Raw genomic sequence first — 27,753 nt, 5'->3', positions numbered from 1 at the left:
AGCCAGTTATGTGCAAGCCCTAGTGTGTTACAGGGCACACTCAGTCCTGCACTATTATTCGCACTTAGCCATTTTCGAGTATTTTTAAATAACCTAACCCACACATCTATGAGGTATGGGAGGAAAACTGAAGTCTCCAGAGAAAAATACACATAGGTATGGAGTGACCGTTCAGACTCCACAGTGATAATTTTTGTACTGTTGTATATTTTTAATGATCTTGTTTTTTGGAAAAAAAATGCTCTCTATAGTCTTCTGCATCGTTAGGGGTAAGGTCCATACTATGTATGTCGTCAAACCGCAGCTCTAATTACATCATCTTTGACATCCCTCTGGGCCTTTTCCTTTTCCACTTTCACCTTGATACCTCTTCATCCAATGATTCTCTGACTTTCACTCCACATGCTTAAGCCACCTTAGTCTCTTTCTTCTCAGTACAACAATTATTGCCTCTATAGCCCATCTTCCAAGCAAAAGAGGGCACTGGTAAAGCTCACTGTGTAGTAGTACCAAATGACCAGCAGACTTTCTGTCCTGAAACTTTTTACACAGGCAATATGGGTTGGTTTTGTGTTATTTATGTTTTAGAAATTGATGATCTAAGTGACTCCAGTTAAGATCCGAGATCTTCCCCAAATTTTGTAAAAGGAGGTGATTTTTTGTGTATGTTTGTATTGTTTTTCTTTTTTATCATCTTTATTGCTGTTCTGTAGATCTAAATATCATCTTCGTAGGTTAGTTCCTTTAAAAATTGGTACAAAGTCATGAGATAGCTAGCTTGTTTTCTTTAATCATGCATTCTGACATTGCCATTGTGCAATTCTTTTTTCAGTATGCTGAATAAAGTTTAAACTAACCATTGATTTGGCTTGTACAAACACATGACTACTTAATTTTTCATGTTTAATGAATGTTTTTGAGGTAATGCAAAACTATTATTACACTTCTTTATCCAAGAAAGACAAATAAGAAATCTGAATGATTAATAAAATATAACCATTATATATATTTGAACCCAAAAAATTATTATGACTTTACAATATATTTTTCAGGAAGCAGCTGTTCTTGCTGTAGCAGTTCTGACATTAATTTAGCAGTGGCAAAACACACATATTCTGTGTAAGCAATGCTCAAAGGCTTAACCTTTTTTTTTAAAAAAATAAACTTTTCATAAGGAGCTGTTTTATTGTTTAGTGATGCTGATGAGAGTACTTGCAGAAAGATTGTTTACATTGCAAGAGTACCCATTGCTGTTAATTATGTTTCTAATAAAAATCTTGCCACCAGCTTAAGAGTTCAAAGCAGTAGTTGGAAAACTTCCTGAATAATGCTCTGTATTACTTTAAATTTTTCTCAGTACTAGAACATAAATTACTTAACTGGAACCAGACATTCGTTAATTCAGAAAAATTTGCAATATTATGTAGTAAGAAAAACTTTGAGAATGTATGTGCTTAATATTAGTGAGCAGAATAAAGCACAATAAAATTAGTTTTAATATCTAAGAGTATTTATTTTTGAAAATGTGTACACTTAGGGTTTTCAGATCTTTAGCTTATTCTTATAATATATAAATGGAACCTGACTGAGCTTCATTGAAGAGCAGCAAAGCAGAGACCATTGGTAACTAAGAAAAACATAAACACTTATTTCAGAGAATAGCCTATCAACAGATCTGCAAGCAGACCATTCCACAGTAAGATCGTCGTACCAATAATTAAGCATGGCTATAGTGTGCATGTGTGGTGATGTGGAGTTTGGTCATGCAGCAAGACAGTGATCCAAAACACAAAAATTAATAGTTGAACATAGGCCTACACAAACGCTAGACCAAAGCCCAATACAGATGCTGCGGCAGGACTTGATATGAGCAGTTCATGTTCAAAACGACCACTGTTTTGTGAATTAGTAGAGTGCTGAAAAAAAGAATGGGACAAATTGAGACTAATTAAATTATATGAAGTGCTTGGTTATAATCATGTGGTTCGTCCAGATATTAAATCTAAGGAAAAGTTACTTTTTAACACTAGGCCTGTTGGTGTTTGCAAACGTTCTTTGTTCAATAAACAACATGGCACTTTTTTAATTTGTTTGTTTACTCAGGTGTCCTATTTTTAATATATTTTGATTGAAGACCTAATAACATTCTCTTTCGAAAACCTGCAATAACGGAGCAAATACTTTTTCAAGGCACTCTATAAAGGGAAATATGCTAATTATAAGGCTGAGACTGATAAAACATTAATTGAATTTTATTAAGTCATCTGTCCATCAGTCTCTCCTCCAAACCCCGCGGTTCAAGTACGATTTCCCATATAACCAATGAGAGTGCCAATCTGAGGGCATCATCACACAGTCATATAAGCTTTACTCTATGAATAACTAATTATGTATGTCATTACTTGTTAAGATGTGCGACACCTAGTAAGAGTTCTTTTTGTTTCTGTTTGCACATTCTTTGAATACCGCTGTTAACTTGCACATGCGCTGTATGCATTCTAGATTAACTGGTGAAACTTAGTGAGTCTCTGCCCTACCTGAAGTTTATAAATTTCCCAGGGTCTCAGGATAAGTGTGGACTCCCCACAAAACCAAAATGGAAAAAATGGGTTCACACGGTAAATGAAGGAGTAGGTAAAAATGTATTGCCTAATTGGATATTATTCCTCTATAATATATTATTAATGTATAGCTAATGTTATTACTTTTGAAGTATGAAAGCAATTATCAAAATTAAGCTGAATGTAGACTTCAGCCTTATTCATTTATATATTTTAATACCTTTTATTTGAATACCATGAAAGCCTGTAAATTGATTTTAAAGCTTTTAGATATTCATAACTACTTCAAAGAATATATGCCTTGTAGGCTTCACCAAAAATGTCAGAAGTTAAAGAGAAATCGCTTGTCTGATAGTGTTGGAAGTTTATTCTGTATTAACTACAAAGATAGCAGTTTAAAAGAAACCAGGAAAGTGTCATAAAAATGTGCAGCAATAGTTTTTTTTATGAAAAATTAGCTTCTAAAACATATCATTACCAACCAGTATTTGATTTTTGTATCCAGCCCATTGCTTATTGCACTCACACACACATCCTCATTTACCAAAATGGGTATAGAGGTATCAATCACTCAAACCATATATCTCAGAACAGAAAGTAGAACATTAAGACCATAGAGCAGGGGTCTCCAGCTCCAGCCCTGGAAAGCTAATGTGGCTGCAGGTTTTCATTCTAACCCTTTTCTTAATTAGTGATTAGATTTTGCTATTAATTAACTCTTTGCCTTAATTTTAATTGATGCATAACTTAAGACACAGACCCCTTAATTATTTCTTTTTTCCTTAATTAGCAACCTAACTATATTAAGACACAAAATGAACCAACACATAAACAACAACCTGCATCCATCACACAATAACTGAAAATAAAGAAAGGTGAAGGCCTCAGTAATGTGGATCTGCTCAGGTCCACAAAACATTTTGACAGCGCTCTTGCAAAGGAAAATCAACAGTTTTAGAAATGTCTGCCATAGCAGAATGAGCACCATGAAATTAAATAATGGGTTTAATTAGCAGCGAGGTTTGGTCTCAAGTTAAGAAACTGAATGAAGGGTGGAATTTGAGGTCCCAACTTAGTTGGTCATCTGTTGGCTCAATTCACATCAAGTTTATGTTTAGGTGCCGTTTCAGGAAAAACCAATCAATTTAGCGGTCAGAGTCTCAAGAAAAGTCAATTAAAATAAAGGGAAATAGTTAATTAGCAGCAAAAACTGTTCACTAATTAAGAAAAAAGTTAGAATGAAAACTTGCAGCCACAGTAGCTCTCCAGGAATGGAGCGGGAGACCACTGCCATTGAGGAATCCCATCTAAACAAGTAAAGAACATGCAGACTGTACACTGTAGTCTTTTGAGGGCTCAGGCACTGGCAAATTCTTTCTGTGTGTGTGTGTGTGTGTGTGTGTGTGTGTGTTGTCTCTTACAGCCAGGGGCCCAACAAAGCTAGGATGCCAGTTTGATGGAAGGACCTGGGTAGAGAGAGGGCTCAGAGCCGTATCTCCCCATGGGATGTTAGAAGGCAGCCCCCCTGGGTTGCTGTGGCACCACAGATTTCTGCACGGCACGCTGGGAGTTGGAGTTTGCTGCAGCCCTGTGGGGTTCTGTTAGCACCGACAGGGAGAGCTACAGAGCCCTATTAAGCTGGGTTTTCACTGCACCTGGGAGTGATTCCAGACCATGCTAACAAGCCTCCTGGAACACTTCTAGGTTCAGCTTAAAAGGAGCCAGTTAACGCTACTCCGAGAGCCAGTCAGGAGGGAGAGGACGATACTTGAGTGGAGACAGAGAGAGAGAAGGAGAGACAGAGAAGAAGGCAAAGAAACAGTATATAGTTCTATACTATACAGTATGTGTAGTTATTAAGAAAAAGTATATAGTTCATTGAAGTGTTGTTAACTAAAATTAATATTTTCATTTATAATGTCAAATGGCAATAATCATCAGTTATTAATTTTGTCATAATTATGTGATTCTTCTTTGTACTTAGTTTCATTTGCATGTAATTTTTTCTTTGAGAATTATATTAAAGTTTTATTAACATAAAATGTGTTAGTCTCCCGTTATCCCTTTTGTCAAATCAGTGCTTATTAATTATAAGGTTTTTCTTTGCCCGTCCTTATCAGACTTTTTTAAGTAAAGCCCCTTTTAGTAGTTCTGTGCCACCTTTTGACAACATCTTTCATACTTGTAAGATTATTGTGGAGCCATTGTTCTTAATTTCATTTGGCAGATCACTTACAGCTTGAGGTAAAATCATCTTTTCAGGGTGAATTTAGTTCCTTAGTGGTCCAGATGATTTTATGAATGCAGGGTAACATAAGGTTCAAAAGTAGATCTCAGTGAAGTTAGGTGGTCTTGGAGCAATTATTACAAGTTAAATACTAGATACCCTAGTTTAAAGATTGTACAAGATTGTTAGCCCACAATTTTTAATTCAGTAATTGTGCAGTGATAAGATTATAGTATGTAAATTTGTGAAGGAGATGATGAAATATTTTTTTTCTATTTTTTTCATCTGCAACAAATTTTAATTGATTGAGGTAATTGCTGATTTAAAATACTGAAATGCTGTATATTCTGCCCATATGGTTTCCAGTTCCTTTTTATACTGTGTTGAGCAACAGAATGTATATAATCATAAAGATGATTTTTTTTTTTTTTTTTCATAATCATCCAGTGAAATTGTTTCATTGGCGTATTCATATTAGGCTCAATGCACAGATTCCTATTTCACAAATTTGCCCAAGGATATTGGAATCTTGGGTAAATTAATAAAAAAAATCTTTAGAAGTTTTTAAACTGTGTTAATTATGAGAAGGGGACTGGGCATCTTTAAATAGGCTAACCGTCATTAAATAATTACTACAGTCATTATCATTAATAGAATACTAAGGGTTATCTGCCGGTTAATACTTTAGTAATAGAATTGGCCCTCTCTGGCGTCTCCGAGTTTTCTCTTTGCATTTCCCTGTGCACTGACTGAACTGTACACAGAAGTGATTATGGGAAATAAACGGAGCCACTTGAGGCCAGCTGAGAGAAAAGTAGACCTTATCTGAAGCAATTAATCATGAAACTCATATTGTGGGACAATTATTCAAAGCTTATTCTAAAGTAAGTTCTAGCCTGAGGTTCTGAAAGTTTTTTTCTGTTTTTTCTGTTTTTTTTCCCCTCGTAGAATTTTTGTCAAGGTCATGAAGCACTCTGAGCCTGGTACTATTCATTTAAAGGAAAACAAACTTGAGCAATCATTCAGGGTACTTATAGGTGAGAGTCACGTGTTATGAAACAAAATTTTACATTAGGCAGGCAGATACTGTGTATTAATTATTCCCAAACACAGAATAGTTAAGAAGAAAGTCCTGTTGTTTCAATCCTTGCTCAATTTTAAGTTGAAAATAATGTGAAAACAAGGTCTTTACTTTCCACCAAAGTAGGCCTACTTTGGAACTTGTTCCAAATACCAAAAGTTACTTGTGTGAAAGCTCCTTGTTTTTTTACAGTTGAACAACGTATTTTAAAATAATACCCGACATTACCATACTTTTTATTATTTGTTTTCCCCATTTGCTTAGATGCAAAGTATCTGTAACCATTCGTCTTTCATCATATCTCATACAATTGGTATTGTCCTGGAATAAGTTTTGTACATCTTCTGTAACCCTGTCTGTCATTTGTATAACATGAAGACTGAAACTGCACACGGTAATCCAGATGTGAGCTAATGTTAAAGATGATCTCTATGCATTTCACACAGCATGCTGTTTGCCTTGGTATCAGTTACAATATATCACTTCTGCATTAGTTTTTAATAATAGTCTAAATATTATATATATATACTCTAGCAAGTTATTGCTCTTCTAATATTTAGCACAGAAGAAAACATTTTAAAAAGTGAATATTGCATCATGTGTACATCCATTAGACATTTTATTTTTTAGTTTTTGTTCATTTGTGAGTGTGAGAACACACAAAATAATAAATATAATAAATATTAAACATAGTTTCATAGTACTGTATATTTTAATTATACTGTGAAATTTAGTAGTAACTGTTGCCATTCATGCTGGCATAAATTCATCAAAAGTGCTTCATTTCCATTAGATTGTTGAGTTGTCTTTTGATTTAATATTCATTATTATGTGCTCAACCTTTAATAAAGTGATTTTAGTTTCACTAATAAACTGGTTTTATTGTTTTATAGTATTTCACTGAAATAGCAAAACACTTACACCTAATTCAAAGTTAGTTTCAGATTAGTTACAGTGCAGAAGGTCTGTGTTGTACAGAATCAAAATGATCGAGGATTTGTTGCCTTCCTTTTTCATTTGTAGTCTGTCTGTCATGTAGCTATTTACAGAGAAGTCAAGCTCATAGGGAACAGTTGCATTTAAGACAAAGAATGTAGTAAATGCTCTTCTGTCAAGATGTTCTTATTTAAAACAGATTGATCACTATACATTGGTTTTCATCTTGTATGTGACCTCAACTAATACGAATTTTAGAAAACATTCAAACAATAGAAATATTATGTTTACAAAACAATATTTTAATACCACAACAATATCACTGTCAGAAATACAGTGTTAGCGGGTCTTCATTGCATGATTCTTGCTGTTGTGCAATGTTTCATAATTTTGAATTCTTTCTAATCAGGCATACACTTGCAATATGGTAATAAGTTTATTTCAGTATTTGCAGATATGATGCAAAAAACTACACATTTTATGTGTTGGATAGTTTTGGGAGATAAACACAGAAAAGTTTAATTGTTTAAGTGTAATTGAATAATGTTTGTTTAAGTTAGCATTAGGGACTAATATAATGGCTCTTACTAGCCTGCTGAAAACATGACATAGTTTTCAGTTTCTTTATAATTATTAACACACAGAAGAAATAAATAATTCAAAGTCTTTCATGAAATATGTCTATTTATCCATCCACTTGTTTTCTGAACCCTAAAATTTAAGGTTTGAGCCCAAAGCATATTCCAGTTTTCTTATCAGGCATGTGTCTCCCAATCATGAAGTGCCAGTCCATCTCAAAGCATGACTGTGTTTATAGTGAGCGCCTCATCTTATTTTATATGGCTTTTTATTTTGGGGAAAAAGCTAGATGATGTGGAGAAAACCTAAAACAACTACTGGAAGAATTTGCAGATTTGACACAGTGCATTTTGTATTAGTGCAGTTACAGCCTGTCACAGTTTTGACTGTGTCAAAGTGTACTCTGTTTTGTACAAAGTTTGATGCAAAAAGCAGTTTTGATCTCACTGTATTCTTTTTGCTTATATAGGACATATTTAGGCTAAAAATAGATGTTAAACTACAAAGAAAGCATTAAACATCAGCATCATGCAGCACCTATTTTCCACATGAACAATTTATGCTTTTCTTTAGTACCCTTGTTTTATCAAAAGAATATGCAATTATTTGCAAGGCAAAACAGACATAAGTATAACACAACTGTTCCTGTCAATCACTGTTCTCCAGGTTTAAAAGCCTAAATGTAGTGGTGGACCTGCAATGCATCGTATCTTCCCCTCCCTACTCTCTGGTCTCATCATCCATTGAAACTCTCCATCTTCACTGAGTCTGAGGAGCAGTGTACTTTGCCATCCTGAATCCACATTTTGCAGGGCATATCACCAGATGAATACACTTGAGCTTGACCTGAAGGCAATAGCATTACTCCTCAAGAAATTACCATATATATCTTGATTTCCAATGCATAATTAGTTGTTAAATTATATAGATATACTGCCAGTGACTATCTTTTTGAATGTTCAAAGTCAATAGAGTATGTTCATTTCAGATGCACATTCATTTATATTAAAGGGTCTGAGCTGAAATGACTAAATTCCACAACAATCCATGGCATTTTTTATAGCTATAAGGCAGAGACAGCTCAGCTGTAAACATGAATTATGTCTAATGCTAATATTGATTTTCTCCCCTCTGATGTTTTTGCCTGTTTTATTCTGTTATGCAACAAAACATAATACAATTGAATCCATGTGTCTATGATGTGTTTAAGAAATGTATTAGAATCCTGGGTTGCAATTCAATTGTCAGATCCCAGTAGTATTATTATTAAATCATTACTGATGTAGTTTAGTTAGCATAATCACTCCTCAGGCAATGAGATAAAAAATAAACAAAATAACAGTAGGTTATATCAAATATAATATACACTTAAATTTTTGTAAAGTTATTAGATATTGCATTCATTGATTTACTTATTGGCAAAATGTTTGAGCTTAAAAAAAAGTCTTATACAAAAGGAAGCTTATGCCATTTAACAAATTAAATGTCACTGTATAAAATATATGTAACATCGTTTGCAGTAAATATGCAACCAATATAGTACATTCTGTTAAAAAAATCATGTTATGCTGCAGTAATCATAACTGAGCATAGACCTATGATTAATGATAGCAATTTATTGTATCTTGTAAAAGGAAAAGAAGAGGGTACATCATTGTTATCATAATTCATATCATAAATAACACAACCAGACCAATAAGAAAGCTCCAGCAGTGTCAACCAAATAACCTTTGAGAACAATTACTACTGAATGATGCCAAAGAAACCCTAAAGTCATAATGTTATCTTATCATTGCTATGGTTATAGGATACAGCAGTATTAACATATAGATTAGCCCATTTATAATAGTTGGTGTCATTTCAGGTCTTCTTGCTTAAAAAGCATTTTTAATGTTTTCATTGTACATTAGACTAGGTACAAAATCATAGTACAGAGAATGTTATTGCATTAATATTTTGCTTTCATATGCAAAATGTGTCATTTTTTGACACATTTAAAACATAATTTAATTAAAATACAGTTTGTGTAATAAATTTTGTAAATTTAATACTATTTTAATAAATTAGATAGATTTTATATGTAGCATATCATTTTAACAAGTTGGTTTGTCTGTTTTTGTGACAGATAACCTTGGATACTTAAAGTAAATTGCTTGTGTTCTGAAATGCATTGATTATTTTGTTTAATATTAAGTGATCGTAGTGAATTTAGTTCACATTTCAATTTGAATGTATTAATGTTTTCATACAAGCTGTTACTTTTAATTTTTAAATTGCATACTGCAAGAACAGGCTGATAGAATTTCTCATGGGTTCCATATTGTACTAACCTTCTCCTGGTCAGCTTGTAGCATCAAACAATTGAAGAGCTTTTAACAATGTATGTGCTATTGTTAGCCACCTTCATAAGCACTGATACACAAACAAAGCTGAAGTGCTCTGGCTTATTGGGCAATTAGCAAAAACAGGCCAATTCACAATTTTGTTTGTCTAGCCAGACAGAAAATGACAGTGGTAAAAAAATAAATTAAAAAATTGTACACAATAAACTACTTACAGTCAAAAATGAGACATTGTGTTTTGCCATAGGAAGACACTACAACCAGAAGATGTTGACAAACTAGTAGTTCTTGTCAAAAACCTATGGTTTAACTAGCTAAAAGTGACACACTTAAGCAGTTTTAACCAGGGTGGCAATGTGGATCACTAGTTAATCCAAGTCATATGTCTTTGGGTATTTGGAATTAAGATCAGAATACGTGGAAGATACACTCATTCAGGCATAACAAAACAAGTAATCTCCAAACAGGCATTGACCAGGTATGGGATTTAAACCAAGAATAAAGAGTTTGTATGACAACAGCATTAACTTTTTCACTGCTGTGCCATCCTATATGATAAAGGAATTTTATAGCTAAATTCCAGTGCAGGACATACTATTTTCGTGAAATGTTAAAAAGTGCTAATGATAAACATTTAAGTGTATGAATTTTACAGTTTTGTTTGCAAATGTATCAATTCATAATAGAATTTATTTTCATTTATTTGTTAATAATAAAATTCAAGCTTTTATGGACCCTCACTGCACATTGTCTTGTATAGTATTTAAAATGAAAGTCATCTTTTTAATGCACAAAGGCGTTATTTACCATATATTGCTATGATGATAATTATTTTGGCTATTATACTGTATCTACCCCTCGCATTCAGTAGTTTGGAATTACCAAGAAATGTTCATATTTATGATAGAATTGATTCTTTTTTTATCAAGGAACCATTAATGGATTTAAAAATATAGCCTAGTTCTTACTAGTGTTGCACGTGGCTATTATTATTTGAAATAACTGGTTTATAATTTATTACTTATGATATGACTACAAAGTTAAGAAAGCACAGACTGGTATTCTTCTCCTTTTATGTAGCTGTGCATTTGGGCCTTCTGCTTCTTTTTCTTACCTCGTCTGACCAGTTTGACCTCTTCTCTCAAAACAGTAGTGGGCAACTTTGTATGCAATCACCAACTTCTTGGCAGTCTGTCACATGGAATAAACTACATTTTGCTAAACAACAATAAATTGATAAGCTTATTTAAAAAGCCATTTCATTTTGCCCATTTTTAAGCACAGAAAGGAATTGTATTGATGACAGTATCTTGCAACTCAACAAAATACTATGTACTTTACCTTATTGAGCAGAGAAACATGTTTCAGTTGTGCTAACACACTTACATTGATACCTTAAATAAAAAATAAAAATAAAAAGGGTATCAAGTTCTATTAAACATGAAAAGTTCTGGGTGATTTCTAACTTCCAGCACACTTCATCACATTGATCTAAAAATAGAAACAGTATTTTCTCCACTCAAGATTGCCAAAAATTGCTAAATTTTCCTTTCCATAAGATGGAATTGAGAATTTGACAATAGCCTGTTTGCAATGTTTATTTTCTTTGTCACAGAATGTCAAAAAAAATATCAAATAGACACAGCTCTTCATGTTCACCTATTGAACTCACTATCTCTCTGGTCTGTGAGTTTCGTTAAAATTCTTTGCTATAATGTAACTTTTGTTGTCTGTTAACATATATTTAGCGTAGCATCATCCTCTTAATCGTGATGTGAGACTAGAATCTTCAAACTTTGATCATTTAGGCTTTTTTAATTGGACTAATGTGTAATACTTCTCTTGTAATGATGTAGTGAAATATTGTGTTTGCTACCAACAGAATTCTTCTTGTGGTTAACAGTGATATGTTAAAAATAAATATTTGTATTTTTTTATGTCAATTTAGAAGTCTAGGAATTTCATTATGCACACTTTTGTATTGCATGTTTTCAGTTGGCATGTATTTAAATTAAGTTTTTTTCCACTTTGTTATAGTGTATATTTTTTTAACTTATAAAATTAATGTTAATATTTCTAAAATACATCCTTTAATTACAGAAGAGGAAGAAGAGCATGTTCCTACAGATGGTGGTACCTCTGCTGAAGCAATGCAGGTTCCCTTGGAAGAAGAAGAAGAAGAAATGGAGGATGATGAAGCAGTCAATGATGAAAATATTTTGGGAAAACGGCAACTGGAAAGCCCAGAATCAGTAGATATGCCTCTAGCAAAGAGGCCAAAGCTTGCAGGCATCACAACAGAAAGTCCAGACAGAAGTGTGGAAATGAGAGAACCTCTTACTTTGATAAATCCACAAAAGGTGCCACTTGTACAATCTCCAGTTAAAGCAAATGACACTTCAGTTTCTTTGCCTCCATCCCCAGAGCCTCCAGCACCTGTACCAAAAGTACAGTTGTTGCCTCCAAAAAGTATAGATCCCAAGCTGTCTACTCCTAAAGTAAAATCTAAAATGAACTCATCAAGTCAAAAGACAAAGTCCCCTAAGGCAGCAAATTTCACTGCTGTTGCTGGAAGTCCTATAAGGTCTCCAAAACCTGCACCTAAGGAAAAAAAATCTCCTGGACGAACCAAAAGTCCAAAAAGTCCCAAAAGTCCTAAAGCACCATTTAATGTTAGTCATCCAGCTGGAAAGGCTGATACACCCATTAGGACACCATTAGCTGTGCTAAGTGAAAAAATGGGAAAGGAAAACATCCTTTTAAAACAAGGACAGTTGCAAAGTGAAAATGAAAAAGACACTTCTGAGAATTTACTGAAAAAGCTGCCAGAGATTGATAACACAATTGATGACTCAATAGATGCAGTTATTGCTCGGGCTTGTGCTGAGCGAGAACCAGACCCATTTGCATTTTCATCTGGATCAGAATCAGAAGGTGAAATTTTTACTAGTCCTAGAAGGCTTACAATTTCTGAGCCATTAACTCCTAAAGTGACATCGAATGCAAATAGTTCCATCAAGGGTAATGTAACTTCTGTTCCTCCTGTAGGAACTTCAAGCTCAGATAATTCATGGACAATGGATGACTCAATTAATGAAGTCATACGAAAAGTAAGTTTAGGGACTCCTTCTAGCTTGCCACCCAACCCCCCATATTTATCATCTCCATCTGCCTCACCACCGACCCCAGAACCTCTTTTAAAGCTCTATGAAGAAAAGACTAAACTTGCCGCTTCAGTAGATGTTAAGAAGAAATTGAAAAAAGAACTGAAGACAAAAATGAAGAAGAAAGAAAAGGAGAAGCAAAAGGAAAAGGACAGGGAAAAAGAAAAGGGCAAAGAAAAAAACAAGGACAAAATAAAAGACAAGGAAAAAGACAAAGAAATCAATAAGGAGCCCAAATTACAATGGAAGGATCTTAATAAAGAGGATGAGCAGGAGCCAGTGAAATTCAAACTGAAGGAGTTTGATGAGTCAGATACCAGGACTAAAGCAAAAGATGCTCCAACAAAAAAAGAAAAAGATAAACACAAAGATAAAAAGAAAGATAAAGAGAAAGGTAAAAAAGATAAAGAAAAGAAAGAGAAGGGCAAAGATAAAGCTAGAGAAGAGAAACTGAAAAACCAAGGCACTTTAATGTCTCCCAAGGAGACCCAGTTACCTTTATTTAGTGCTCAAGCTGGTGTTAGACTTTCTTCCATGTTGTCCACCCTTTCCCCAATACTGCCTGAAAAACTTTTTGAAGAGAAAGAAAAACCCAAAGAAAAGGAAAAGAAGAAAGAGAAGAAAGAAAAGAAAAAAAAGAAAGACAAAGAAAAGGAAAAAGACAAAGAAAAAGAAAAAGTAAAAGACAAAGAAAAGGAAAAAGAAAAGGAAAAGAAAGAAAAAGAGAAAGAAAAAAAGGAGAAGGAGAAAGACAAAGAGAAAGAAAAACACAAACACGAAAAAGTAAGTTTACAAATCTATTGTCAGTATGAAGCACGTGCATTTTCAGGCTGTAGAGTTGCATTATCAAGATTGATGCAGCTATCATTTTCAATCTGAGAGATTAATTATGAGTGAGTGGATGATTATTAAATTTATAAGAAGCATTTTGTTCATTTGTTTTGTTTAGTCTTCTTCACTGTGTGAATGGCAGGAAAATGTTTCAATTTGGAAGGGTAAACTCTGTGTAGTGAGGCTGGTTATTTTAATGACACTTACTTTTCACTCTCATATGTAATATATTTAAGATCTGACAAATTTAATTTTATCCTAGTGTATCCATTAGCTGTATTATTAATACATTTTATTGTCCATCTGTTTATAGCATTCATTTGACAACTATGTTAATGCTTTCTGTTTGCAGCAGCATTTATAGCTAACTAGGTATGGGTTACCAGGTCAGGTCAGGTAGGGGAGCATGCCTCACCCACCACACAACAAAACACCTCGGGACCCTGGCTGGCAACAACCAAGCGGGTACACGGTCAAGTCCCACCCTCCCGAATTGACCACCTATCTGCCGCAGCCAGGTTTTACATGGGCGTCCACTTGGCCTGTTCTAACTACTCGGGTCCTCAGGAGTGAGTATCCTGCAAGCCATAACTGACGCTCCTTTACAATGCAGGTAATGTGCCTCATTTGGGACTCTGTGAGTAGCCGCTCATTTGACACAACGTCAAACCTGCAATAACCAAGAATTCTCTGAATATACACAGTACTGTAGGAGTCCAGTCTTTTTCTGAGGTAACGGGATAGCGTCCATGGCTCGCAACTGTGTAGCAAAACAAGAAGCACAAGGATTCTAAAGACTTGGACCTACGTCCTTTTGCAAAGATATTGGGAGAACCACACACCTCTTTCCAGTGACCTCATGTCCCTCCATGCTCTCCCAATCCATCTACTGACGTCATTTGAAGAGTCACCAGAAACATGAGTGTCGCTTTCGAGGTAAGTAAACCTCTCAGTGTGGTTGACACTCTCTCTGCAAACAGATACACTGTTGATGGCTATGCTCAAGAGGTCATTGAAGGACTGGATCTTGGTTTTAATCCAGGACACTCGCAAGCCCAGATTCTCAAATTCCTCACTCAGTCTTTTAAGACCTGCCCCCCATCAGGAACTCCATTGACTCCTTGAAGACCACAGCATCATTGGCAAAGTCAAGATCAGTGAATATTTCTTTACCAACAGATGCTTCACACTCACTAGACCCCACAACATGCCCAACACCCAGTCCATGCAAGCTTTGAACAGAATAGGAACAAGAATATGCCCCTGACAAACCCCAGAATCAACTTGGAAAAATGCAGAGGTTCTGCCTCCACTGTGTACAGCAGTCATAGTACCAGTGTACAGGCTGACCATGACATCCAGCAACTTTGGGGGAATTCCGCAAAGTCACAGGATGTCCCACAGGGCAGATTGATCAACTGAGCAAAATGCCTTATGAAAATCGAGAAATGCTGCAAAAAGACGATATTTGTTTTTGTGCTCGATACAAAACTCCCCATACCTGGATGCAGTCAATGGTGACCTCTTAGGCGTAAAACCAGACTGCTCTGGCTGTTGCCATGATCACTTGCTTGCCTACCTTCTATTGAGGATGACCCTAGCAAGGACCTTACCTGGCACAGAGAGCAGAGATATCCCCCTGTAATTGCCACAATCCAGGCGATCACTCTTCCCTTTCCAGATAAGGACAACAAGGAGGACAGCCTTACCACCAACCTGAAGAACTTACCCCAGATACCACAGATTCCTGCAACCTTCCCTACCCTCTGCTGGTTAACCACCTGTGCAATCTCGGTGAGATTGGGTGGTTCACAGCCAACTTGAAGATCAGCCACAAGAACCGTGGATGCAGAGATGTCCAGCATCCTAGCCAGATAATCAGCTTTAAACAGCTGCTCAAAGTAGCCAGCCTATTGGGTCACAATTGCAACATCATCAACTGCAACTCTCCGAAGAACAGATTCCTCTGTAAGCAGGGTGTAGGTCACTTGACCATAGATGGTGTGTCACTTACTCACAAAAGAGTCCTCTAACAAATGCCTCCTTATCTGTCCTCAGAGCAATGGCATCTGTCCTTCTCAGTTCCCGGTACAGACTGAACTATCCATCAATCCGTGTGCTGTGACTCCTCTCGATAATATACAGGGTGCTCAGCAAGATGAAGTACCTCTTTCTGGAAATACTGACAACACCATCACAACCCACAGGAACCTTCAGGATCTTGTCATGGAATATCTCCTACATCACATTAGGATTGGCAGTTGCACCCAAGTCTGCAAGTTCCTCACACAAACTGTGTGGAAACTCATTAGAAACAGCCTGACCTTGCAGTCTGGCTGGTCGAGCGTCATTCTTCTAGTAGGTGGCAGCCTACTGGGCCTAAGCTCTCTTTTACTCTACTAACAGTATTGGAGTACTAAGTCCAACGATGCGGCTCAGGGCACTGGAACCAGGATCCAGAAATATGCAGCCCCTGACCTTTTGCAACGTCATGGAACATGGAGCCACTTTCACCACTGTTACCAGACCCATGGCCAGATGAGTGTTACCTCGTGGCACCCATCAACCATTGAGTGAAGTTGCGAATAGAATGTCTCCATCACTGATATATCACTCACAGTGGTCAGAGCATATACTGAGAAAACAGACAAAGCACCCAATGAGTGCCATAACCTGAGCCCAATAATGTGCTTGAAACGAGTGACATTGGACATCGTCAGGACATGCTGATCCACCACAGCAACAGCTACTACCTGAATATGACAGCTATCATTGTGACCACACCAATAAAAGGTGTACCCACCTACAGAGATGTGGCCAACACCCGGTCTGTGTACCTCAGAAAGTGTTGCCACTGAAATGCAGAGTTTACAAAGCCCCTCTGACAGCAGAGGAAGATGGTCATCATGCCGTAAAGACAAGACATTCCATGTGCCTACCAAGTTAGACTGCCTCAGATTATGACCTGAGTGCTGCTATTCAACAGGAGACGCTTCATCACCACAACCAGTTCTGATCTCCAACAGGCCTGTCCAATTGGCCATCTAGTGGTTTCGACTTTTCCAGGGATGAGGCTCACAAGGGCTTTCCCCCATCCCCTTTATAATCTGAGCAGCCATCCTGGGGTGGCTGTAGCAGAGATATTCCCGCTGAGAGCAGAAAGGACTCCGGTCTGTCGTTCCAAAGCTACTTGTAGTTTTTATGGTGACTGCCAATCAAGCCACCAACCCCCATGTTTTCCCTGTAAGTTGGGGACCGTTTGCAGGGCCGGATGCAGTTTAACATCATACCCATATATTAAAAAATAGTTTGTCCATAGTGATAAAATATCTGTCTGTGAATTATTGCACCCCCTTAATCAATTTCAGACTCATAGGTGCAGAGTCTATACTCGCAACATCAGGTTCAACACAGAAACCAACCCTGAATGAGATGCCAGTCAAATGCATTCTAGCAGTAAGAAAAACCATAACTTGATAAAACTGGCCTGTTAAAATCTAAAATTCAATGATGTTGCATTAAACTTGACACTTCTCCCTTTAGGACCAAACAGTTTAAGCTAAACTATTATTCACCTGAAAGCAAAGACTCATATACGTACTCTTATATGACTCATATACTTCATACGGAACTCCCATATTCACTTTGTGTGTGTGTTTTTATTTAAATTAATCTGTAACTGTGAAGTAGGTGAAGATAAGACCACATTTTAGAAGTTGTTCAACATTCTTGGCAATGGTCGCTATAGTAATATACTTGATACTGTTCCTGGCATCTTTCACTTTCTGGGCAATACTCTGCCACTTTCACAGCAATGAAAAATATAATTAATCCACAGTGTCCGGTGTCTGCCCCTTGGTCTTCTCCCAGTGCGCTTTCCCTTGTACATACCTTGTGGTAAGTGCCACAGCAGTACATTGGGAAACAAGTAACAGGTGTTTTTTTCACCTCCTCTTTGCTTGAAAAGCTATTGGTTTGCTGTTGCTGTGTGCTGCGTGATCTGCATTTCATGCAGAGCCTCAAACGTTTAAAAGCCTGTAGAGCACCTGAATATTCGATCTTTTTTCGCTGTTCCGTTATTCCCCTGAGTAATATTTTCAAATTGTTTTACGCTAATGCAATCTTTATGCTGAATTTTGGAGACTTTCGAAATTTCCTACTTCAATTATCTCTAACCTGTTCTGCATGTATATTACAGGACTTGCCTGTGAAGGTTGTCCATCATGCAGGAAGTGAAAGTGTCTTTGTCTCTCTTCAAAAGATCACGTCTCGTCCACAGGAAAAAATCTTGTCTCGTTGCAAGTTTTTTTTTTTATAATTGAGAGATATACACGCACACCTGCAGTGGATTCAGAATGTATTCAGACCCTTTCATTGTTTTGGATTTTGGTGTGTTTCAGCCTTGTGCTAAAATCATTTAAATTCATTTTTATCTTATGTCAAATATGTTATTTTCAACAGGCAAAGCAAAAATAGAATTTGAGATGTTATACAAAATTATTAAAACAAAAAAAAACTGAAATATCACATTGACACAAGTATACACACCCTTTGCTATGACAAGTGAATTTGATTCGGATACATTCCATTCTATTAATTTTCATTGTGGTTTTTCCACACCATGTTTGATGTCCAGTTGTCATCAGTTTAGTTGATTGGATATGATTAGGAAATGCACACACTTGTGTGTATAAGGTCCTATAGTGATAACTGTATATCAGAGCAACATCTAAGCCATGAGGTTGAAAGAATTGCCTGCACAGCTCAGAGATAGGACTGTGTCGAGGCACAGATCTGGAGAAGCCTACAAAAAATTCCTGCAGCATTGAAGATTCCCAAGAGCATAGTTGCCTTCATAACTCTTAAACAGAAGAAGTTTGGAACAACTAAGCCTCTTTCTAGAGTTGGCCACTTGGACAAACTGAGTAATTGTTGGATGAGAGCCATAGTAAGGGAGGTGACCAAGAACCCTATAATACCATAGATTTTTGAAATTAAAGCTCTGCTTTAGTTCAGAACTGGCTTACAAATTATCAGATTACAGGTTGTCTCTCTCATATACTAAAATCAGAATAAAATCCATTAATGTACTGTACAAGTCGGTTTATCAAGTTCAAGGTCTAAGGAAGTAGGTGCCTCTGCTAATATAACTGTACACAATGCATAAATCAAATGTGTGCAGGAGCACTAGAAACAGATAAAAGACATTTGTCCTTTTTTCGCAGCAACATACAGTATACTGTATATGAGTTGTTTCATAATTTTCAGGCATGTTATGGAAGCATTGTAAAATGATCAGTGTGAAAATTGTACGAAATATTCTACATTAACTTTAAAGAATTAGCTTTTAGGTAGTATGCCTAAACACTCAAAAATTTACTTCCTTTGTAATTTCAGCATTGTAGTCATAATTATAAACTCGTATGTGAGGTGGTTCATTGTGTGGTGGGTGCAGCAACCTCCCAATTTCCATCTCCTCCTTACATTAGTATTCTCTTTAAAAAGCTCATATTCACAACCAAAACTGAGTCTTGTTTAGGTGTGGAGCAGGTTATTCTGACTTGGTTCTCTTTGTATACTGTAACATCATGCGTTCTGAGATATTTATTTAGTTTAATCTTTGCCTGGAAACGAGGCCTTTAATTGAACCCAGTGAAATGAGCTTGTGAAATGCCTCAAAGATATTTCTTCTTTGAAATATTTTTGTTTTTACATGTTTGGTAAAATAATTCAAACAGCTAAGCATAGGTACAACAGGAATACTGTATGCCTGTTATAAGATAAAGTAGATGTAGCATTTACTTTCTTCCATATTAAAGCTATCAGCTACATTTCTAATGATTTCAAACTTCTATGAGAAAATACATTTATGAAAGTCTTAAAAAGCCACCAAGAGTGCAGTCTACTCCCATTATTTAGGGTGCATCAGTGCTTTGACACTGACACTAGTATAATAATAGTATACTATTGTTTGCTCATATTATGATTTAATATCATCATGATGACTTAAGATTATTGCCTAAGAATATTCCAGAATGTCACTTTTTTCTAATTTATTTATAAACAATCTTATTTATAATTCATTCCTCCATTCAGCAATTTTCAGGTGCTCTAAACTGTCCACAGAGAAGAGATTACAATGCACAGGAGTTAGCAGTTGGTGACCAGGCACAAAAACACACACCGCTAGTGACAATACAGAAGCATCCTTGGAATTGCTTTTGAAGCATAATATTGCATTTGCTGCGGTAATTTCATTTGTATAATTGTTGTGTTAAGATATGCTTTATTTCCATATTAAAGGAATAATAAAATATGAGTCATCCTTTGACATCACCTGCATGGCTAAGGGCTATGAAAAATAACTGTAGAACCTAGTGGGAATCTAGCTGGATATGGATAGAATGCAATATGTTTTCCAGCCTAGAAATGAATCAGTGGTAATACAAATGGAAGCAATACTACCATAGGTAGCATAATACTACACTCTTATTGATTATGTTGATGAAATCAGATGTATTGATAACAAACACACAATTTCTATAGTTGTGTTATTTCTGTGTGTTATTTTTTTTTTTATTTACACTAATCTGTTCTCCTGTTGTGTAGCTATACCTTCTAAGCTGCTCATCTTCTTGCAAACCTTTATCCATGTCTGCTGGCTATATACTGTATACATATATTTAACACATATAGTAAATAAAAAGTTCAATTGATTTACATAGTTAAGATAAAAAATCCATCTTTGCTTCAAGAAAGGATTCTGAAAATAATTTTGCTTTAAATCTCTTGATCACTTTAATTTTTTGCAAGGTTGCTTCACTGGTGTCCTGGAAAAAATATAGAGTTAAGGCTTTATCAGTAAGTGCCCTGAGGTATGTGGCAAAGAAGCTAAATCCCAAGAGATTAGCAGAAAAATGCAGCACACTGCAATAAGGGGCTTATATGACTACTTGTATTAGTTCAGGTGAAAAGAGTATTGCTTTTACATAAAACTGGACAAATCCACTGACAATGTATTTCTAGTCAGCTACAAAAGAATCTCATATCTCTGGATTTCACCTCTTCGTTGGTGCAGTAAGCTTTGGAATCTAAATACTCTTCAACTGGACTAGATTCTCAGTATTAATGCCATGTGCAAAGTAGCTCCATTAAAAGTTGTTTAGGAATTTCAAATATCAAAATATGCATGGCAGTCTTTAATTACTACATGGACTCGAGAATTCCATACCACATCTCTCTTCTATTATAATGTTTTATTGAATCTCATATATTCCATAATGTGTTAAGGTCTTTGTAGAGGTACCTGTAATATGATTTTCTACTGCAAGTACTAGTGTTTTTTTTGTTTTGTTTTGTTTTTTTTTTTTTGGTGTGTAATTGTTAAAATGTTGACAGAAAAATAAAACATTTGACATCCCATATTTGCAGATTTTCTGTAGCATAGACAATTTATCTTTTATTAAACTTAGATGCTTAGTGTTATTTAAACACATGCAATTTACTAGTCTCTTTTGTTTTATTGTTTTTAATTTTTGTTTTTATACTTAATGCAACATTATTAAATACTTATGCCATCAAACCAACTAAAAAATAACAGGAAAAAGTGCATTTCTTTAGGCTGTCTTTTTATCATTCTTCACATCAGCCTTTGGGATTTTAATGCTGCATAGATGCTCAGTACTGCCTGTCCAATGGGTGTATAAACACTTTTCTCATGCATACCTATGCACCATCAGGCCTGTCATTATTTGTAACTAGCAGCACAGGGTTGGGCACAGTTTTATTCTTTTAAAACAATAATGGGCCAATAAAATCAAGGTCCTCCTGAGTCATTTCAGTGCATCAATATGACCATACAGTCATATCACCATTGCATTAAACCAAAGCCTGTTACCCTCAGATGAACCCAAAGTTACATGCAGAAGTATAAAAAAAATTGAGCCGAGTTGCAAATGTAATAGAAAATGTAGATTATACTGTATATAATAAAGTACTTTTTAAAATTGTATGTTTAATTGTAGTGAATATTTTTGTCCCTATCAATGCCAAGGTTGAATGATGTTTGTCTCTCAAATTCAGTCAGTTTCAAGCACATAAAATTTAATATATTCCTTAAAGCAAACATTACAGATTAATATGGGTGATCATTAACGTCACCTACCTACAGAAGCATCTTGATGGATGCTGTGTTTACATGAAAACAGACATCAAGTTTGTTGAGAAGAGGAAGACAAAAAGATAATTGTTACACCAGTTCAAAGAATGAATTGCTGATCATTTTCAGGACCCACGTGGCTTACCATAACATACCTAAGCTTCAATGGCAAAATTGCATTCCCACTGCAAGCACAGGATTTTACTATCAGCATTCCTTTTGAACAAATCACACAGGGGCTTAACAGGAATGTTTGAAGGCATAGTTAATATGTAAGAGTTTCCCTTTAGAATAAAAACACATACAGAAGCACAGTAGTACTATGCATCAGAAATCTGAATATCTTCACACTTGTAAAAATGTGGTTCAGCTTTAAAATAACAAATGCAACTAATTTGCAAAGTGGATCTTTTTGCCTTTATGCATTGTATTTATTGTATACTTGCCTGAGATGTTGCTCATGACCATAGCTGTTTACTTTTTACTCTGCTTTCTTTTCTGTAACAAAAACACATTTTAGTAGTTAAACTGAAACTTTTTATAATGATTACTAGGGGATTCGCCCACTGCTCGCTTCGCTCGCCAAGCCCCCCGGCCTGAGCTGCACGCCAGCCACTTCGCATCTGTGCCTCTTGTGTTGTGAAGAGGGGGGCTGAGCGCTCCTCTGAAACCCCATGGAAAACAAATAGTTTTGGGGGTTTTTTTAACCTCCTTTTTGATCGATCAGCTGCTGGTTTGCTGCTGCTGCCATGCCACGTGATCTGCATCTCGCGTGGCACTTTGAACATTTAAAAGCCTGTACAGCAGCTGTCATACTCTTTGACTTTTATTTCCGGCCCCGGGTATGGTTAAATCTCTTGGCACAAAGTCTCGTCTCGCGGGAAGTGAGTTCTTGATATTTTTTAGTTTATAATTTAAAAACGGAATAAGAATCTGAAAATCTAACAACTTCTCATTAAAGTTCAATAAATTCTGAAAAGAAGGATACCAAACATACATATGTAGGTTTTAGAATAAGCCTGATTTAAAGAGTGACAAAAACGTGACATAAAAATGTCACATAAAATCGTTGCACTTTTAGTCTTAGAATGTTATATATAGAGAGTAGAAATACTAACCATCTAATTAATTGTTTTTTACAGACCAAAGTGGAACCCCCTGTTCCAGCTCCCTCTCCTGTCATCCCAAGATTGACCTTAAGGGTTGGTGCTGGCCAGGATAAAATGTACGTATGACATTTTCTGTTACATTATTGTAATTTGATACAAATCTATTGTTAAAAAGTGTGTTGTTCAACAATAGTAGTGCTTCTTCTGTGCATGACAATAATTGCATTTTTTTAGTCAACACAAAATTCCAGCTGGAAAAAGTATTTTGCTTTATTGTAACATTTTATTTTTTCAGTCATATTTTGCTTGTTTTAGATATTTTTTGGTCTTGTTTCTTATCTGCTTAATATAATGTAAAAGTAATAGATATTGAGTTGTATGTTTGAGCATTTTAATTGAATTGTAATAATAATAGTAATAACAATAATAATAATGCATTTTTATATAGTTCCTTTCCCATGTTGTTGTTTCTTATGTAAGAATTTCTCTCAGAGATCTTAGGGGTTTTGTGCATGAATTTGCTCCATCTTACCGGCATCATTACATTGTCTAGATTTGAGTGTGTGACTATGCTTTAATGGTTTTCATGATAGTTTATTTTGGCAGCAAAGGCTGGTATCTTCACTACAACACATGCACAACATTGTACTATATAGTTTTATTATTTATTTTAAATAATATTTTTAGCCATGTCTGCCAAAAGTCATCTAGTTTTTCAATTCATATGATTTCATGTCTTTCTTGGAAAAAGCCGAATTTGTTTGTTCAGATTTGCCTCATATAAGTTGCAGAAATTGTATTTCATTTGTCAGTGGACATTCTCCAAGTTGAATCAAGCAGAAGCATTTATCCTTAATGAATCTTAATTTTATTAGTTTCTGTGGAGTTTAAAATATTTATGAGCATTATTTTAAGTGCTGCTTCTGTTATCTCTCCCACTTGATCTCTAATTTACTTAACATTAGTAGTTGCATAGGTTTTCTTATCTGTAACACGTGGCATTTAAATTTCCCCTGATACAAATCTCCAAAGTAGGTAGTCAAAGAAATACCAGAATGTCTGGGATTTTCATTCATGGTGTATGCTTCTATTCAGACTGAAACTTTTTTCTATATAACTTAATTTTTGTATTGAATTTCCTAGATCTATGCAAATATTTTCTTAGAGATGCAGCATAATTCATGCTAAATTTTGTTTAGTAATTTAGTAGTATTTCTATTGTAGTAACGTTTTGCAGTAATCTCTTTCAAGCCTCATCCTGAGAAAATTCTAATGCTTGTGTAATTACTTAAAAAATGCATAGCCTAAAATGAATGGTGCTTTCCCCCAACTGTGCAAACTGTTGTATTATTTGCAAAACAATGGAAACACAGTATATTCTGATATATTGAATTGCACTATATATATTTTTTTCCTGGAACCAAAAAATAGCTCTTAATAGAAGGAAAGTGGATACATGTTAATTGATATTTATCTTATAAAGAAAGCAAGCTCTTAAAACCAATGATTATATGACTTTGGTTAACACTTTAACATTGTAGTTAAATATAAGGAAACACTTTATAAAATCAAGAAATTGAAATACTATAAAAGGTACAGATGTTTTTTCACCAAAGTCAGTCAACAAAACTATCACTATTATTTTATACTTGCTTTGCAACAAATGAAAAATCTTTGTGCTAATTTGCTATACAAGTCAGTTTAAGAAATACTGATTTTGAACGGTTAAAATGCAAATCATCTTTGTGGAATATACATCTGTTTTAAGTACAAATATTATAATTTTTTTTTTTTTATATAAGATTCTTTAAGTCTGATATTGTTACCTTAAAAATTGTCACGTGAAATAATGAGGCACTCTTTGAAATGTTAACCATTTACATGAAGAGTTTTAAAGAAATGCGCCATCTGCTGGATTCAGGGAGTATAGCTTCTATTTTTACTGCAGATGTCCGTGAAATTTCCAGAGGTTATCAACAATGACATATTTGTTTTAGAAAAAAAAATTAATAAAATAAAAATACTACTGTAAAAACAGACAGGTATATTGCTAATTACAGGCAATATAGTAAATCCCAGAATGGAGGCTTACACTTAAAGGAAGGAGAAATAGCTGCAAGGTTCATGGTATTGTGTATGTCTTAATCAACAATGCATTATTTACTGTTTTTTACTTGTATGAAGCTTTTGTTCAGTTTGTTGAAATTTACAGATATGTAGTGGTCACATTTCCCGCTCTAGAAGTTTGTGAACGCTTTAATATAAATTCTACTTTTATATAGATTAATATTGGAAGCTTGGTGGCATAGTGGTTTAGTAATGCTGCATTACAACTCCTGTGGATCTGGGTTTGGTTATGAGCCTGGTTACTGTCTCTGAGTTTACTTGGGTCATTTTTGTGTTTTCCTCTGTCCACCCCAGAGACATGCAAGTTAATGTCTAAATATGTCTAATATGTGTATTTTTATTTGTTTTTTTTCCCCCCCAACACCTCTATGAAAGACGGACCTTTTCCATGCTCCTTATGTGAATTCAGAAAATACATGGCTGCTTTAAAAGGGGTGGTGATCTCAAATATTAAGAAGGATTGAAAAAGTATATCTGTTAAATATATATTTCCAATATAAGTTATCTAAAGTAACCCTTTAAAAAAAAAAATATATATATATATATATGTATGTATGTGTTGAAATTGACTAGGGAGTCTTTAAGCTAAAGATAAATGATGATGCCGCAGTGAGGGAAAAGAGAAAAAGCATTGTTTTACTGACTTTAAGTTATCCCATTAACACAGCAAATTGTATAATGTTTGCACACAACAGGCAAATAATGTGGTTATTAAACTCCTGCTTTGCCTGCATTCACACCAGGCCTTCCTCTAACCTTTGCTCAATCTGTGTGGTCAGGGGCGGGAAGTATTGACTTTTAGTGACTTGTCAAGCCATGGGTATGTATTACAGGCAGAACGACTCATGACCTGCTTTGTGGGGTCGTCTATTCTATGGCAGAGATTCAGGTAAATGGAACCCTGCTGAACACAACTCCTACTGCACGTTTCCATGAATAAGGCCTGTGTTTGTGGCACTTAACTTGCTGTGACCAAAATCGTCCACTGTTGAAACATAAGCAGCTAGAGGCTATTATGAAGCACAGCTGTGGGCGGTGTAAGTTACTGCTTTGGAGACTCTCCATTCAACAGGGAGTCGAGATGGAAAGTTCCTGGTAGATTATAAAAAGAAAGGAAACATAGAACCTGGGATGAAAAGCTCTGCCAATAGAATTTTGAAGCACAAGTACTTTATTTTTTACAAGATGTACTTGATCATCTATTTATAGAATGTTAATTGATTAACAATTTTATTTTTAGCTGCATTCTATTTAGAAAGTTAATGGAGGAAAATGTTATGTTATATAGGTAAAGTTCATATGCAAGCAGAATCTTAGATTTTATTTTTATTGATGCTTTGATTTTGCTTCATTATGTTAATCATGATAGTTAATTGAATTTCTCATTTGGTGTTGAGCACACAGTTAAAAGTAATATTAAATAGCATTTCTTGCCAAAGTACTTTACTCTGTGTAGCAAGCCTTTGCATATAAATTTGCATATTTGGCAATAATAAGGACTCACTTTTTAATAGATACAATACAACAAATGTATGAGCACTTTTTGAATTCAGAGCTAATACTAGATTAAAGAATGAATCTCTAAAAAAGTATTCTACATTTTTTGCTTGTCGAATTTTTTATATAGTGGATGTGGTCAGATTTATTAGGGTTATAGTGATATACTAAGGTACTCTTATTGATTAAAAATAATTAAAACATGTTTAGAATGCAAACAGATCCAGTACTCAATATGCCAGATTTGATGTTTTCACAATAGTTTAGTTAATTAAACTAAAGGAGATAGATTGGACCACTTTTAGAAATGCTACAGTAAACAATCACATATATTTTGGTCCATCCTCACTCAATATTTGTACATTTAGGATGTGTGTAAAAAATGACTGATGAATGTTTCAAGTTTGCCATATACATGTATTAATTGATATAACATATCTATAAAAGGTCATTTTTATTTTGCTTCATATTTGACTCTGTAAATATTGTTTTGTCAGTATTCATACTTCAATCACTAATTTTTACTACTTATAGTTTTTAATGCATTGTGTGAATTAATTAATCATGCTTAACAATTGAAAAAGGAAATGGTATTTATTAATGCTAGTCACTATATATGAAACACTTCAATATCTTGCAGTTGTTTAAAATAAGCTTTTAAGTTCAGTAAGTATAAATGGAGTGTGTTAGTTAAGCAAAATTGTCAGATCAATCCACATGCTGTTATTTTCACAAAAAGAGTTGAGAAAATCAATAGTAAGAAACCTAGAATTTGAGTAAATCAAAGTCACTCTGTTGTTGTTTTGCCTGTATGCTTGGGGGTTTTGTTCTGTTAGAAAATTCATTTGTGCTGGGCCATCAAGCCTTTTTCAGTTTTTTTTTAAATAATTTACCCTGTAAAATATGCAAGTATGGTGCCCACTTTATTGTTCCCATTCCTTGATTATTGCTTTAACCTGCAGTGCTGAATACCCTACTACCATTGCTATGTGTAGGGCTGGATTTGCACCCCGTATTCTCTGTTTGGTGTTCACTTGGCAAAGTGCCTTAATGCTGGTACAAACATTAATTTATTGCTTTGTTAGATTGCAGAGATATTTTGTCATATTATTAAGTCTGCCACATGTTTCTTTACAACCAG

General features: G+C 35.0%; 1 protein-coding gene across 1 annotated transcript in view; it reads left to right on the top strand.

The window, feature by feature from the left end:
- The window catches only part of taf3 (TAF3 RNA polymerase II, TATA box binding protein (TBP)-associated facto), a 159,713-nt gene that overhangs the window by 115,934 nt on the left and 16,026 nt on the right, over positions 1-27,753 (top strand). The window contains exons 3-4 of the mRNA XM_039761315.1: positions 11,827-13,673; positions 23,022-23,104. Coding sequence (XP_039617249.1) covers positions 11,827-13,673; positions 23,022-23,104 — 1,930 coding nt within the window. The remainder of the gene's footprint in view (positions 1-11,826; positions 13,674-23,021; positions 23,105-27,753) is intronic.

Source organism: Polypterus senegalus, chromosome 8, assembly GCF_016835505.1.
Source record: "Polypterus senegalus isolate Bchr_013 chromosome 8, ASM1683550v1, whole genome shotgun sequence".
NCBI lineage: Eukaryota > Metazoa > Chordata > Cladistia > Polypteriformes > Polypteridae > Polypterus > Polypterus senegalus.
This window is presented reverse-complemented; position numbering and strand designations above follow the sequence as displayed.